This window comes from Ochotona curzoniae, unplaced genomic scaffold, assembly GCF_017591425.1.
Source record: "Ochotona curzoniae isolate NIBS_2020 unplaced genomic scaffold, NIBS_Ocur_1.0 scaffold_3208, whole genome shotgun sequence".
Lineage (NCBI taxonomy): Eukaryota > Metazoa > Chordata > Mammalia > Lagomorpha > Ochotonidae > Ochotona > Ochotona curzoniae.
The window spans coordinates 47,797,763-47,813,824 of NW_024467106.1; the positions used below are offsets into that span (position 1 = coordinate 47,797,763).

The window sequence follows — 16,062 nt, forward strand, 5'->3', positions numbered from 1 at the left end:
ACATTTTGGTTCATAGAATTTCTCATGCGGAGTCACATAAACTCGTTATTCTATAATTAAAGATCTATAAGTTAATCCAAGATTATCGTGATGTATGTTGAGAAACTCCCAAGGCAATATTTTGGAAACTTTTGCCATCTTATTTAAAATGAAATTCATGCCTTTTACCTTTCTTTGCCAGTATTATGGGAAAATATAAGATAATTTCAAGTCAATCATAAAGTGATTACTTTTTTTGCTTATCATGAGAACTTTCTTAGATCAACTGTCTGCTAATGATCAGAGAAATTATGATCATACTGTATCAACTGATTTTCAGAGTATTTGGTATTGGAATTATAATGTTTTAATAAAGCATAATTATCACATTTTATTTCTTTTTTTCCTTCAGGCTTCCATTTGAGTTGAAGTTTTTAGTTGTTGTAGAGAAAAACATAAATCTTCTGGAAAAAAATGTTGGAAGCTATAGGTAAGTCTTAGTCTTTTTTGCCTACTTTTCTGAGAGTTGAAACTCTATTAGGATCTTTGAAATTGGTGCATTCTAAAAGTTAGGGTTGTGCATGTAGCAGCTTAATTTAAAAAAAGCTTGTCTATAAACACTATACCAGATTAATGCATTTCTTTATTTGGACAATTTCATCTGAATTGTTATTAATAAAACACCATTTGGTTTTTTAAGTAATTATTATCTCTTAAATTTTATCTTTGATGATACTTATATAGTTGGGAAGGGTGTATACCAGTGTTGACTATTAATTAGGGTGGAACGAGTTGAGGAATAGCGGAAAATGGATGAGACCATTGTTTCCAATTTTCTTCTTCCTGTATCTGGGGGAAAGGCAAAGAGAAGGGGAGAAGCTGCACCAAGTATCCTAACTATAGCAGTACCCGACAGTGGGGGATGGCCACCCGACATTATCACAGTCTCTTAGGTGGAACATGCTCTGGGAGTACTGTTCAAGTGATTTTGTTTGTTCTAGACTGCTGTTGATTTTGTTGCTTCAGGCCTGAGGAAATCCTTCCAAGATCCATTGGCTGACATAGTCCACCTTAGCGTCTCTGTTCACCTAGATATTTGATATAAACGCTGGACTGGGAGAGCTGTCCATTTGTTCTGCCCTCCATGGTGCTGGACATCCTCTGCAGGCCTCAGTTTACTGGTTGTCCTGACCTCCATTGTGAATCTGGGCATGCCATCCACTACATCATTCTCAGCAACTGAGGAGGCTCGGTTCTGACTTACGCACTCACACTCAGACTACAGATCCTGCACTTCTCCTGGTGGTTGGAATTCTGAGTCCAGCAGTTCAGTTGGGAGGGTCCCTAGAGAACCCTCGTCTGAAATAACCTCAGGCCGGACTCCTGCGTGTGCCACCCCTGGGGGTCCAGCTGTGTCCATCATTGGTTTCAGCCTGCACACACACACACACTGGTAGTTGTAGTTGCTGCGTCAGTTTTGTCTCTAGACCCATTAATGGTGTTATTGAAAAAAACAAGAGAAAACAAAACAAAACACCATTTGTTAAAAAAAAAAGAGAGATCCTCTTCAACTTGTGGTTTTTAAAAAAGCATACTGTAGACCCAATTTTGATTTTTTTTAACCAGTTTTAGATAATACTTGTTTTTGAATAGCCCTGGAAATTTGCGCTTTTAATAGTGAAAGATGATGATTGCTTTTACTTGTAGCAGATGCAGTCCTACTGAACTCTGTTGGGTTTTAATTAATAAGGAGTAACAATAAAGAGGCTAACCCAGTTTACTTCAAGCATTTAAATTAATACATGAGCTAATTTAGGATGAAATATTAAAATTTGTTCTATCTACCTATTGATCTTTCTCGCTGCTCCTTAGTCTTAGAGAAAGTAATTTGTAGAATTAGTTAAAGGTATAATACAGATCTGCGTTAGTTTTATGCCTGTTTACAGGTATCTCTTTGAGTTTGGCTGTTAGTAGATGTCATGATTTCACTCTTGGCTGGGACCTTGGCAGCTGTACTGTCATGGCAGCTGGGCTGATAACAGGTGACAATGAATTGAGAAATCCCAAATTGGAAAGTTCCTCAAAAGAAGTGGAAAGCAAAGGGAAAATACAGACATTGTTCAACCATTACTTCTGGCTGCAGTCTGTTAACCTGTACCGAGTTACAAGAATTGAGATGGAAATTAATATTACATTTTAAATCCTGAGATACCATGGGAAATACAACACTGAATAAAACTCAATGTGTATCTTCATCATTATTTTCTTTTAAAATGATACAGGTAATAATTATCATTGATTGTGTGTGTGTGTGTGTGTGTGTGTGTGTGTGTGTCAGTGTGTGAATTCATCAGCAACGTCGGTTTATGCTCTAATCACCACATTCCTACATAACTCCATATTTGGTGCTATGGAAGTTATCTGTGGTGATGATTCCTACTATTTCTTTTTTTTTTTTTTTAAGGCTTATTTATTTTCACTGGAAAGGCAGATATGCAGAGAGGAGGAGAGACATGGGCGGTCTTCAACTGTTTTCCTAGGCCACAAGAGGGAGCTGGGCCCAATTCCTATTATTTCTAACTAATGTAATCTGGAAGCTTACTTTTTAACTTAATTTGAATGCCTGAGAGATTCATTTACATTTATTTACTTGGAAGGCTGAGAGACCCAGAAAAAGAGAGAGAGTGAGAGAGCAACAAGAGGGAGAGGGTGAGAAAGAGAAGTTCAAAGGCAGCAGGAACTAGAGAGAGAGAGCAAGAATAAGAACGAAGGAAAGTGTGTGTGAGAGAAAAATGTTCCATCTGGTGTTTATCTCCTGGCCCAGCAAGGAGGTAAGGGCTGGGCCAGGACAGGGTCCGGGTAGAAAAACTCAATTTGGGTGCCTGGCGCAGAGGCCTAGTGACTTAAGTCCTGGCCTTCCATGCACCAGCATCCCATATGGGCACTGGCTCGTATCCCCGATGCTCCACTCTCATCAGCTCCCTGCCTGTAGCCTGAGAAAGTAGCCTAGGCTGGCCCAAGGCCTTGAACTCTGTATTCACATGGGAGACCTGGAAGAAGCTCCTGGCTCCAAGGTTTGGATCAGCTCAGCTCCGGCCATTATGGGCACTTGGGGAGTGAACCAGTGGATGGAAGATCTTTCTCTGTGTTTCTTCCTCTCTGTATATCTGACTTTCCAATAAAAATAAATAAATCTTTAAACAAACAACAAAAGAAACTCAGTCTGTGTCTTCCATGTGGGTGGTAGAAGCCCAAGTAGTTGAACCATCATTTGCTCCCTCTCAGGTATGTTAGCCGAAACCTGAATCCAAAGCACAGATAAACAGCACTATAAGAGGGACTCCCACTTGGGATGTAGGTCTCCCAAATGGTGGTTTAACATTCCACATATTTGCCACCATTGTGAGTCTGTTAAGGCAATATAGACTGATATGGAATTTAAATTAAAATTTTTTTTAGACAAAAATATATTTGAAATCCATGGATAAGTTTTGCATAAAATACTTTTCCATGAACTTTTTGAAGACCTTTTGCATATAAATTTGCTACTTAATTTTAGGGAACACATTGAAAGTATTAAAAAGCACTTTTTTTTTTTTCTAAAGTATATGCTTAATGGTAGATTTTTCAATCTAATTCTCAATTACAGAATGTTCTGGCCGGTAATAGATGAAGTTGTTTTGTAAGTTGGATGGTGTGTTTCCCTAGTGATATCCATATCCATGTGTTATTGACTTGATTGTGATTCTAGATTTTTTTTGTTTTTAGGGGAAACTATTAGGGCTCTAATTTGTTTCTCAGCTGCTCTGTTTCCAGTCCAGCTCCCTACTAGAGGCCTGGGAAACACAGCTGAAGATGGCGCAAGTCCTCGGGCCCCTGTTGCTCACAGGGGAGTTCTGGAAAGGGCTCCTGGCTTTGGCCTGGGCCAGCCCCAGCCATTGAGGCCATCAGGAGAATGAACCGGTGGCTGGATGAGCTCTTTCTCTGTATCTCTGACTGTCAAATAAGTAAATAAATCTTTAAAAATAGGAAAACAGGGCCTGATGCAGTAGCCTAATGGCTAAAGTCTTCGCCTTGCATGCGCCAGGATCCCATATGGGTAGCAGTTCTAATTCTGGCAGCCCCTTTTCCCATCCAACTCCCTGCTTGTGGCCTGGGAAAGCAGTCAAGGATGGCCCAATGCCTTGAAACCCTGCACCCATGTGGGAAACCTAGAGGAACCTTGTAGCTCCTGGCTTTGGATTAGCTGAGTTCCTGCTGTTGTGGCCACTTGGGGAGTGACCAAGCAGATGAAAGATCTTCTTCTCTGTCTCTCCTCTCTGCATATCTGACTTTCCCATAAAAAAAAAATCTTAAAAAAAGGAGGCTGGGGAAACATTAGCTGATTTCAATATCAGAGATAATTTGGTTTTATGTAATTTTTATATGAGGTTTGAAACAGATAGCATTGAGATTCAAATATATTTTATCTGAATTAGTTTCTGTGCTTTAAAAAGAACTAGTGGTATGTACTGTATGCTATATTTAATTCCGTGTTTTCACACAAACTTACCTGTATGAAACTTAAAGGTTTGAGGGGCATTTAAGGTTTGAGGGGCATTTAGGGTCACATGTTATAGATCCCCCTTTTCTGTCCTACTGGTTGAATTGTCTTGAAAAATCTATACATAAATGTTGTTAAGCTTGCTATTTCATTTTGGGAGTTATTAAAAAATACACAGTTATCTATTTTTCAGACATTTGTACTTGAACTAAAAAATAACTTGCTCTCATGAAAAGTGACACTTTTTGTGGACCTGAAAGGAATTGTTTAGGATTTCTGCAACATGGCCCTTGGTTTTTGTTGGATGTTTGCTGTTGAGTTCATTTACTGACGAATGCCACTCTCTGGAACAGACAAAAGCCGGGCTCTGCAGGCTGTGGAGCGGCTGCAGGCCAAGCTGCGGGAACGTGGGGACGCAGCGAACGAGGAGAAGCTGAGCCTCCTGAAGTCCGTGCTACAGAGCCCGCTCTTCAGTCAGATTCTGAGTCTCCAGACTTCAGTGCAGCAGCTGCGAGACCAGGTAGGACCGTGCTCACCCACGCCGGCATCCACGGGCGCCACAGAACTTACTCTCTTTTTTTTCTTGTGAAGGCTAATTTTTGTATGTGTTAATGAATAGCTAATGAAACCATTTAAACCTCCCAGGGAGATTTTCACATGCACGGTGGCTCTTTTCCTCCTGGTTATTTCTGTGATGATTGTTGCTGTGTCTTGTAGATGCTGTGACATCGTGTTGAAAGCTGAGTGGCTGTGGAGGAATGATTCCTTGCGTTAGACGGGGATGATAAAAGTGTGTTGAGGGTGGGTGGTGGTCCACTTGATTTCCATCATCACTAAGGCTCCTGGTTCACGTGATCTAACTCATTCAGTCTGAGACAATCAGATCAGCCTGGATTTGTATGTGGAATTGTGTCGTGTGTGTGTGTGTGTGTGTGTGTGTGTGTGTAAAGGAAATCACCTCTGTTTTGACAGTAAAAGGAATAATTACATTGTCATCAGTTAGAGGAATTGCAATTCTCACTTCTTAAAAAGAGTGTAAGTAGCAATTGCTTCCATGACAGCATCAGATGGTGATGAACATTAGAACTTCTGAATGTAACAGTGTTTTTTTTTCTCCCTGTAAAAAGTATGAGTGTTAAAAAGTCCTAGCATTTATATTAAAATTGAAACATAACACAATGACAGAATGAAAACCGGAGTTGGATATTCTTGGGGTTTACTTAATGAAATCACTATTGCTCAGGTTTTAAAAGAATATTTTTGAAGTGGTCATTGTTCTCACAATATTTGAAGTCCATGTAATTATGTCTCAAATCCCCATTGGATTCTCAGTGTAATATTTTTTTAGCATTAATATAGTAGTTATGGATGATTTGCTAGCAGATATTCTGCATTAAAAGGTTAAAGTGAAACTTGAATATAGTAGCTTCAAAATTCAGTGAAAGAGCAGCGAAAAACCAAACTATACAAACTGTTACACAAAATTAATATAAATACAAGAGAGAAGCAATTTAGTTAACATCAGGTTTACTTTTTAATTTAGATGCAGATTTTCATAGCAAAAGGAAAGCACACAAAGAACCTTCAAAAACATTTTTTTCTGTAGTAGATTTCTACTTAATTTAAAAAATATGATTATGAATTAAAGGATATTTTTGTTATGTATCGTTTATTCCCTTTACAAGTTATTGAAAAGACTGGTTTTCTGTACATGTAGAATGGGTTGGGAAGCTTTTGAAGAAGCCAATATTCCGAAATAATTATGATGTGGAAAATTACCTGAGTGTAAAGAAGTTGCACAGATGTCTTTGCCCCTTACTATGTCTTGCGAAAGAATAAAGAGAGGAAAAGTTCTAAGAAAAAGAATGTTAAGGAGTGCTATTAGCCCCATCAGATAACTTGTGGGCAACCTTATATAATGGGAATACTATTTGTGTATGCTATGTCCTATGAAAGGCTATATGAATGGTTCTCTTTGGGAGATTCTTATACCGTTTCCAAATGCATTCTTATACCATTCTTATACCATTTCCAAGTGCAAGTAGCATATGGGCTGCAAGACTAGATTCCCACATGATTCATGTGAAACCTACTTGGAAATATATTAAGCATCATGTTATAGCACCTCATATTCTAAAACTAAATATATTATCTTGTAATTTTATCATTGGTAGACATTGATTTCTGAATTCTATAGACTTTTTTTACATAACTTGTGTCTTTGACATCTTGGTCACTTTTCATTTGGAGGAGAAAACATCTGTTTCTCACGCTGCTGCTCTAGGGACTAACAGAAATTCTGTCATTTGAGTATAAGAGTAAGGCTGGAACCTTGTTGTTTGGACCACCAATATACAGCTGTTTGCATTTGACTCTGTGACTTGCCTTCCATTTTAATTTTTCCTCAGTGATAAAAACCTGGTCTCCATATTCTGGACCTCACACTCCTAGGTTCTTTGTCTCATTTGTAAATAGTAAGAGGCTGATGTTCAAGCCAGACAAGATTTACTTGGGACTTGTGTTTAGTATATGTGCTGCTGAAGTGTTTAAACCCAACAGAAACAAACACAGAGGAGAGAGTACAGGAGTTGGGCATGGGGCTTTATCTGTAAGAGAGTTAAGGCCATTCCTCTGTGAAAATGGCCCTTTGATCTGCGTCTGGTCTAGACGTTCATCTCCAAGACTTCAGTTTGCACTCGACTCGATGTCCTATGAATGTGTTCCTTGCATAGAAGCCCCAAGTGCCAATGTTGCTCACTATTGCCACTGCAGAGAGAGCTCATATGTTTTTCTTTCTGTGCTGTTCTGGGCATCTGTGCAGGTTGGGGAGCTCCTGGGCCGGGCTGTGGGGGGTCTGGATGCACCTTACTCCTAACTGGTTTAGATCTGTAGACTTATCACCTCAGGAGATAGAGGAGCTTTAATATACTAAGCCCGTTTTCCTTCTGTCTTAGCTCAGTGTGAAGGGTTTCGCTTTTTTGAAATCATGGTAAATTCTGAGTGTATCTGATTCTTTAGGTTAATCTTTCCATTTACTTTTTAAAAATTCTCGTATGATTTCCATTATCTTCAAAACCATTCAAAAATCATTATTTTCTTTGTTAGAGTACATATTCTACATTTATATAACTTAGATCCATTAATGGTTAACTTATTAGCATTTATAATTAATAAGCATACCTAAGGAATAAAGTTTTTTTCATGTTTTTAAACCAGTTTTAAAATCTGACATGGCTACCTTTTTGTTTGTAACTTAAATTGTTTTTCCAGTGTGTAATTTTATGTGCATATCTGTTGCAATTTGCTATCTCCATCTTTTTCATACTTCTCCAAAATTTGATAGACTGTCCTCCACCATTCTGTTGCCTTTTAGAGAAAAAAAAAATAAAGGAAATGACTAATTAAAACGCCTGAGGTATATACAGCATGCTGGAGAACATGATCATATTGTTGCACTAATGGCAGATGCTGTCATGCCATGTTGAATTAAGCCTACAATTTTTCCCCCTCAGATCCTCCTCATTACTTCTATTCAATAATGTTTAATTTCTCCAATTTGCTTCCTCAGCATTAAGGCTGCCCCTTAGAAATCAGACTGTTTCCCTTTGGCAAATTAAACACTTGACAGGTGTGTAACTGAGAGGACAAAAAAGCCATGCCCTGAAGGGATGTGCCATTTAAATATTGTCAAAAATACTAACAGGTCTGAGAGTATAATTGATGCCTCTGCTTAACTCTGCCGCTATGTGTATTGTTCTAACCGCCAGCTAAAAGGATGTATGCTATTAAGCCTGAATAATCTCTGGTAGCTTCAGTTGATTTTCTACTGTATGATTCCTGTATAAGTGAAGAGAGGGTAAAAAAGAAGAATTGTGACTATGTGTCAGTGATCTGTCAAATACAGGTTCTCAAGTAATGTCCTCACTGTCACCCAGTCATCACAGCTAATAACTACAAGGCTTCATGCGTATTCATGACAAAAACCCAGCTATTGTAGGGGAAATAAACATGTTAGCAGTTTAATAATAGAAACCTGTCAGCCTTGAGGATATTGGCTTTGCATATTTAATCTATGAAGTTTCTCCAGTCGATATAGGTGGATGTCACTTTCCTAATTAAATCATTGTCTTGCTTTATAAATTGACCACAGAAACTAAAGTAATTGCTCTGTCCTGAGTTATAGCGTAACTAAGAATTGAAATGATTAATTTTGATGTAATTTTAAGACCCATAATGTAGAAAGTGACAAAGCAGAGATTATTTTGAAACCTATGGCACCAGAGACCGATTCTAGTTTTGGGGAAATTAAGTGCATGTCTCAGGTTTCAAAGGTTGCTTGTATGGGAAAGGAGCTTCTGGTTAGCGATGTTAGGGAGGACTGATTGTCAATAATCTCTAGTCTTTTTTATCTTTAGTTTTTTTTGTTTGGTTGTTGCATGTTGAATATTTATTTCCATGTTTCTTGTTCATTGGCTTTCCTCTCAAAAAATGTTGGTGTGTACTGCTATTGTCTCTCTTTCTTCTCTCTTCCTATCTATATATAGAGAGTGTACACAAAGTATTTAAGCCAGATTTTTTTGGTAAACTTTGTGATGCTATAGGAAGATGTTGGATTCATACAGAATCAATGTTGAAAGTTACTGTGCAGTCAGTGTTAGAGTAGTTATGTTACTTTTGTTCTTGAAATGTAATTTTTATGGTATTATATCTCTATGCAAGTTTTGCTTACTCACATATATAATAAGAATTTGAAGTGACATCTGATGATAAAACGTTGAATAATAAAGTAAATATGTAAAAAAAAATCAGATAAATGAATCAGAATTACATAAGCCAAGGAACTTGGGTTACCACAGTTGAGTTTATCAATTAAATTCAGGTCAACCGAACAAAGGCATAAAAATGAACGGAAGCATTATATAGTATTTAGTGTGAGGCATCATTCTAGGAAATGAAATTACTTCAACACCGGGAGGTGTAGCTCATGGGTGCTTTTATTAAAGGCTCTTATTCCTTTATTAATAAATTTCTGTTGACTGTTGACTGTTAAAAAATCAGTCAAATATAAGGAACAGTAGGATGAAGGTCCTCACATCTAGAAGGGAAAATCGAAAAAGAGGACATGGGAAAACAGAAGGTGGGTAGCAGGAATACTAACTTTGGAAGAAAACTTCACCATGGAAGCAATGACATGTAAAGTGAGTCTTAAAAACTGAGCTTGAGTTTCCTTCAGAGGAGAGGGGCTACGGGGTAGGGGGGCATTTCTTCAGTGGAAGGAATGGTGTTTATAAAGTTAGGGGAAGCTGTCCACAGAGCATGATTTGCACACTGTCCCTTTCCCAGGGACATCTGGAGTCACTTTTGATTATAGGAAAGCTACCGTTGGCATGTGATAGGTTGAGTTCACAGATTTTGCTGAACATTCTTCATTGTGCAACACAGGTGTTTCCTCTCTCCCTCCCAACAAGGAACAAATGAATCTATGATGTCTCCAGTGCTGAACATGTAGCATTACATGTAAGGTATTGGCAGGAAAGGAAACTCAGGAGCCAGATTGGGAAGGACCTATTAAGGTTTCATTTTCAAGTTTTTGTTTTTGTTCTTTTGTCTTCAGTTTCCCAGGAAATTTCCACTCCCCCTAGACTCCGCATTCCTCCTGACTCCGCCATCCCCCCAGCAGTTTTATTTTTTTAGTTTTTTTCACTGTGTCCAAATGATGTTTTCATAAGTAAATTATTTTATAAGTAAATTAATGATGTTTTATAAGCAAAAGCTTCAATTATAATAATCAATATATATAAATTACTTTTGTCTTCCCATTATATATAATATATATCATATTATATATTTATATATAATTTTATATATAATTTATATATTATAATATAATTTATATATTATAATATATAATATGATATAATACATTATATAATTTATATCTTATAATATGATTTATATATTCATATAATTTATATAAATTATATAAATTATATAATTATATTTTATATAAATTATATGTATATAATACATATAATTTATATATATTATACATTATATATTATATATATAAATTGCCTGTTTTGTCTTCCCAAAGACCACCTTCTATATTCATTTAATGATTGTTTTCTATATGAAGATTCATGAGATAGTATGTATTGTTTGTATGTATATGTGTGCAGTATTTTCTGTTGCTGTCTTGCAGATATTCAATATAAAATTCAGATATATGAGATAAGCGATGAGCATTTGCGCAAACACATGTCCTTGGCATGCCCATAGAATCTTTGTTCTGTAGATACAGACCTATAAAATGGCTGGATCAAGTTCATCAAGTAGCATCAACTGCAGCTTTAAGGAGTAGCATCAGCATCAGCATCAGCTTGATTTTTTTTTTTTTTTTTAGTTTGATGGAGAGATGAAAAACTTTTGTGATCGAACATTTTATTGCTCAGTTTTGACTATGGTACATGTGAAGGATGCTGTTCTGTGTGAATCATGCCTTAAAGAGCGGAGATGCCTGTGTCACACCAGGCTGATTTTATTACTTTTCATGTAAATGGCAAAAATTTGACCCTCTTTCTGTGGTTTCTAGTTTGAGACAAGTGATTCATCTGTAAGCTTGCCATCAGGAAAGAAGAAGTGAACATCCAAGTTGAATTATGTCTTGGAATTAAGAAGAGGCAGAAGGACAGAAAGAAAGAAAACATACAGTGATCCCATTAGCAGAAATGATCTAAAATGGGAATGGAATTCCTCCCTGTTGATATTATGAAAGTAAAAATGGTTTGTTTTGCCCTTGGACTTGTTTTGCTGTTCTGAAAGATTGATATAGCTGCCCAACAGGAAAGGTTCTCCCTTGTTTCTGGTGACTCCGTTATACATTATCTAGGCAGTGTTAGGAGGAGTGATTCTTAGGCTTTTATGTTTACTGTTATTTACTCTAGGAAAATCTCAAATACGTTATTTTTGGTCCAATAACAGCTTTTAAATGTTTGTTCCTTGAACTAAAAGTTTGTAAATATAGAGCCATCGAATGGACTAAAAATTTGGGCTTTGTTTTTTCCTTGAACAAGAAGGCACTGTTCAAGCTTTTTATATGGAGCTGGATTAAAATACAACACCATCTTGCTCTTGGGTGTGCATGCGGGTCTAAAGCAACACATGGTTCTAACTGTATGGTGTTTTTGTGACAAAATTAAATAGTCTTTGGAGAAGAAAGAAAAAGTATGAAATTTACAAGGTATAACCTAAGTGAGTATTTTTAACCCACACATTTAAGAACAGTGGAATATCTTATATTTGAAGCTGGAACTGAAGCAGTTACCTTCCTGAGGCTCACCTGTGCAATGCCCTTTGTCGTGCTTTACGTGTTCATTGGCTCTAGGAAACTGGTTTTATCCTCATTTTATTTAGTGAGGAACTTGGGGCTTAGTGCGGTCCTGTAATTTTTTTTTTTTTTTTGGACTACCCATTTAGGAGAAGAACTCAGGTCTGAAACTGAAACAGTGATTTTGTTTGTTTGTTTCACTTTTACATTGCTTTTGAATCCTCTAGTCTTTAAGTAAAGAGCAAATAAAATGAAAGTCAGTAACATTTCAGAGGGTAAATGTACATACCCTGGATATCATATAGAGTCAAAGTCATTAATATTTGTCGTTTCTCCCCTAGATTTCTCATTTCTCTTAAGTTTTAGTAGGAAAGTATTGCAAAAGCCAACACTTTTATTCTGATGTTACTTGTAGTTTTTGTAGATTTTAAGTATACAAGGTAGTGGTGGGACCGAGGGGCGGTGTGACCGATAATATTCTTGTGTCCATTCCATAGAATTGATACTTGTGTGTCAGGTTCATTTTACATTATTTTTTTCTAAAGAGATTGTAAACAATCGGTTTTGTCTTCTGAAATGCGAGACCGGTAGGAACAACACTACAAAATTTCAGATGTCATTTGTGTTTCAAAATTTTTTAGTTACTAAAATATTGACTGGGTTTCAAACAGATCAGTTTATTTAATTTTGATACTTTTGGTGCTTTGAGGTAGAACATTTTATTATACTCCAAAAGAATCTGATGTTTCGCTCAACTAGTAAGGTCATTACATGCTTTTAAAATCATGGAAGAGTGGCATTGTTTTAGATTTTTGCACATTCTTCAATTTTTATGTGTGTGTGTGTGTATGTACCCATATTTAATTTGTTTGTATTTGTAGTTTTAGTTGATATACATGGAGAAAAGTCTGACTTCACACAAATCTGCAATCTGAGAATTGAGGCAGGATGTAGCTTTTTAGGATAATTGTTCATGTCTCCATTTGATAATGTACCAAAACTTGTGATAGTTGCTTACAAGCTAATTGGAATGTAGAATCTGAAATCAAATCCATGCATATTTTATACTTTTGTTACCATCATGTCTGTCTGCCTCTCTTGGCCTGAAGCACAATTTTGTATCTCACCGGCCATTTAAAAAATTTGAAAAGTGGAAAAATGACATTTCCTATTTTATCATATAATGTAGTATTATACTTGCTAATGTCATTGGGATCTTATCCACAAAGTCTGTAAGTTATGGAGAGGTGTCAGGCACACTGTGTCGGATACAAATGTTGCACAATTCTAATTTTCATTGGCAAGTCCAAATCTTACTATTTGTAACAATTGCTTTTAGTTGTTTTCCTGAAAGTGACATGCTCCTTTTGTTTACTTTTTGAAAAAAAATTTTTTCATATATAGGTGTAGTTAATCATAACAATTTTTGGGGTCATTTTTTTCAGGTGTGATACTTATAAAAAAAAGTGGCTATTTCAGCTTGCAACCCAAAATTAATGCTTTTTTCTAGGACAGCCATGTATTTTAATTATGTAGAGGAAATGTATTTTATTTCGCTATAATTTTGAATCTGGCTATTAAAATGACATACTTACTAAAAAATACGATTTTAAAAATTAAAAGTTTTTTCTACTCTATCCAGAAATACCTAATTTTATTTAAAGGATGGAGACTGTTGCTTTTTATGAGAGGTATTGACAAAAATGTAGGTTCTGTTTTTTCTCATTTTTCAATTATAGCAATACTAAATAATAAAACTTCTACCAAAAAAATCAAAGATGATTGAAAAAGAGCTCTTAATTTTGGAAATTAGAATCTCAGTAGAAGCTATAGGAATAGGTTTTAAAAAAAGTCCATACTTTATTTTATCATAGAACTTCTATTTTTTTTTTTTCTATTTGCAAACTTAAATTTCTTTTGTGACAGTAATGAAAGGAGTCTAGAGCAAAACTGACTGGTTTAAATTCAAATGACTTTTCAATCTTTGCCTCCAAATTTAAATTTGTACTTTATGAAATTGGAAGGAATAATAGTCTTTCATTTAACAGTATTTCTAGAAATTCTGCTTTTGAACCTTTCTTAAAATAACATTAACTTATAAATGGACTACTTTTCGTCATGTTGCATGGGTAGATATTTTAGTAGAGGAAGACTTGCAGATTGATTTTAATTATTTTTAATTTTGTGATTGTAAGATTGAATAAAATCTTCATAGAATGCAAGCCTTGTGTCAAAATTTTGTCATTATAAAATAACAAACTTCTAGATGGCAAAATAGTTTACAAACATAAAAGTCTGTAGTTTTGTACCCGATCTTGCCACTTAATAGGCCACAACCCTCTGCCTTGTTTTGGACAGATTATTGATCATCAATATACAATATACATTCTGTATATCAAAATGGAAAGTCCTTGGGGCTGGCAGAGTGGCTTGGCTGACAAATCCACCTGCGTTGCTGGTATCCCACCTTTGCTCTGGCTTGAGTGCCTGCTGCTCTACTTTTGGTCCAGTTAGCAGCTAATGGCCTGGGAAAACAGCTGAGAAATGGCTCAAGGCCTTGGCTCCCTAGAAGAAGTCCCTGGCTCATGGCTTCAGACCAACACAACTCTGGTCATTGCAGCCATTTGAGGCACGGACCAATGGATGGAATTTCTCTTTCACTCAAATATTTCTTTCTCTCAATTATGACTTTCAAGAAAAGTAAATGAATCTTTAAAAAGGAGAAAAGTCAAAAATTCTATATGCTCTAATTAATTCCCTTCCTTAGACGTTAAGTATTTATTGTCTTTCATTTTACATTTTATGGTTGGTACTTTATCCTTTTTATCACTGGAGAATTTCAAAATAAAGATGACACAGACACTGGGCATGTGCATCTAAATAGGGGCAAGTTTTGCATCTTGATTACAATAACTCCTTAGCCATTCTTGGGCTGAGGAATTATTTTCTAAATTTAATACCTTTATCTTTTAGATTTATCATCCAACAATGGTTAAAGATTACTTTAAGGTTAGCTACAAATTATAACTTGGGATCTAGACCATGCTTGTTTTGCTATTTGAGGATTCATAGCCATGAAAGGAAATATGTCTTATGTGAGTAGTTGAGTGTACTAAGTCTCACAGAGTAAGTTTATAGGACCATTATATCTCTGTCACATATTATCATATGTCAGATATTGTAGGCACTATATAAATGCTTGGACACATGAAAGGTAGGTCCAATAAATTATGTAAAATGAAGCTGCTTTTATCTGAAAAACATTTTTCTCAAAACTCACTGCTCCATTTTCTATCTTGTGTTGTTCACAATCTGTAAGCTACTTTATGTCCAGAACAGTCTTGTCATATTAAGCTAATCCCTTTTGAACGTGCAACTCAATTTCTTTAATTAGCTTTAAAAATTAGGATCATTAAATCAGAGTGCCACCATGAATTACTGTGCATGGATTTGCTTCTTCAATAATACATCAGAGCCAAACTCTGCTGTTTCTCTGAAAGATTTATGGGCATGGAAGCCTCCTTAGGTTGCAAGCTTGAAATGTAGTACTATTATGTGGAAAGCATTTTTTCCCCCTCTGATTGGATTCATGTTAGGTGTTGTATATCATTCAATATTTTCAGTGTCCTACCATCTTTCATTTCATATTTGGGCTCAATTCCAGGAAGTGTTTTATAACATTTTTGTAAATTCACAAGAAATGTCTTGCTCTACAAGAAGGAAAGACAAGGTGTGGATTAATATTTTAAAAGTCTGCATTTCTAAGAGGTACACCTGTTACAGCTACCTCCCCAGCATGCTTTCTTATTTCCACATGTTAAAGCGTAGCAAATAAATTAAAAATTGAGAAATCAAAAAAGGAATCTTTGTTTCTAGTTTTGTCTTAAAAGCTAGCAAAACCAAGACTAATAAATAATGATCCTTTTTTCTAGTTGACAATTCAAGACAACATACATTTTATGTTTTGGATGATCGAAATAAAAATCCATTAAATCTATCCATTTTATTCTTTTATGGGTTGTTTTATTCTTGCGTCCATGGTATGCATTCAGAATTAGCCAAAATGATAAGACCATAAACCAAGCTTGTATAATGTATATAAATACGCTGTAGGAAACTAAACTTGATCCTGAGCAATCAGTTTCTTAGTTGAGTTGGTACCTCTGGAAAGATTGATGGTAACCATTAAAATTGAGCAAATGACCAGAGTGAT

At 35.9% G+C, this 16,062-nt stretch overlaps 1 protein-coding gene across 10 annotated transcripts in view; it reads left to right on the forward strand.

Annotated features, from left to right (window-relative positions):
* Positions 1 to 352: 352 nt before the first annotated feature.
* The window catches only part of MPDZ (multiple PDZ domain crumbs cell polarity complex component), a 128,249-nt gene continuing 112,539 nt past the window's right edge, over positions 353 to 16,062 (forward strand). For all 10 annotated transcript variants that reach the window (XM_040962803.1, XM_040962806.1, XM_040962807.1 and 7 more), the window contains exons 1-2: positions 353 to 469; positions 4,876 to 5,042. In XM_040962803.1, the coding sequence (XP_040818737.1) occupies positions 454 to 469; positions 4,876 to 5,042 (183 nt within the window). In that variant the 5' untranslated portion in view covers positions 353 to 453. The remainder of the gene's footprint in view (positions 470 to 4,875; positions 5,043 to 16,062) is intronic.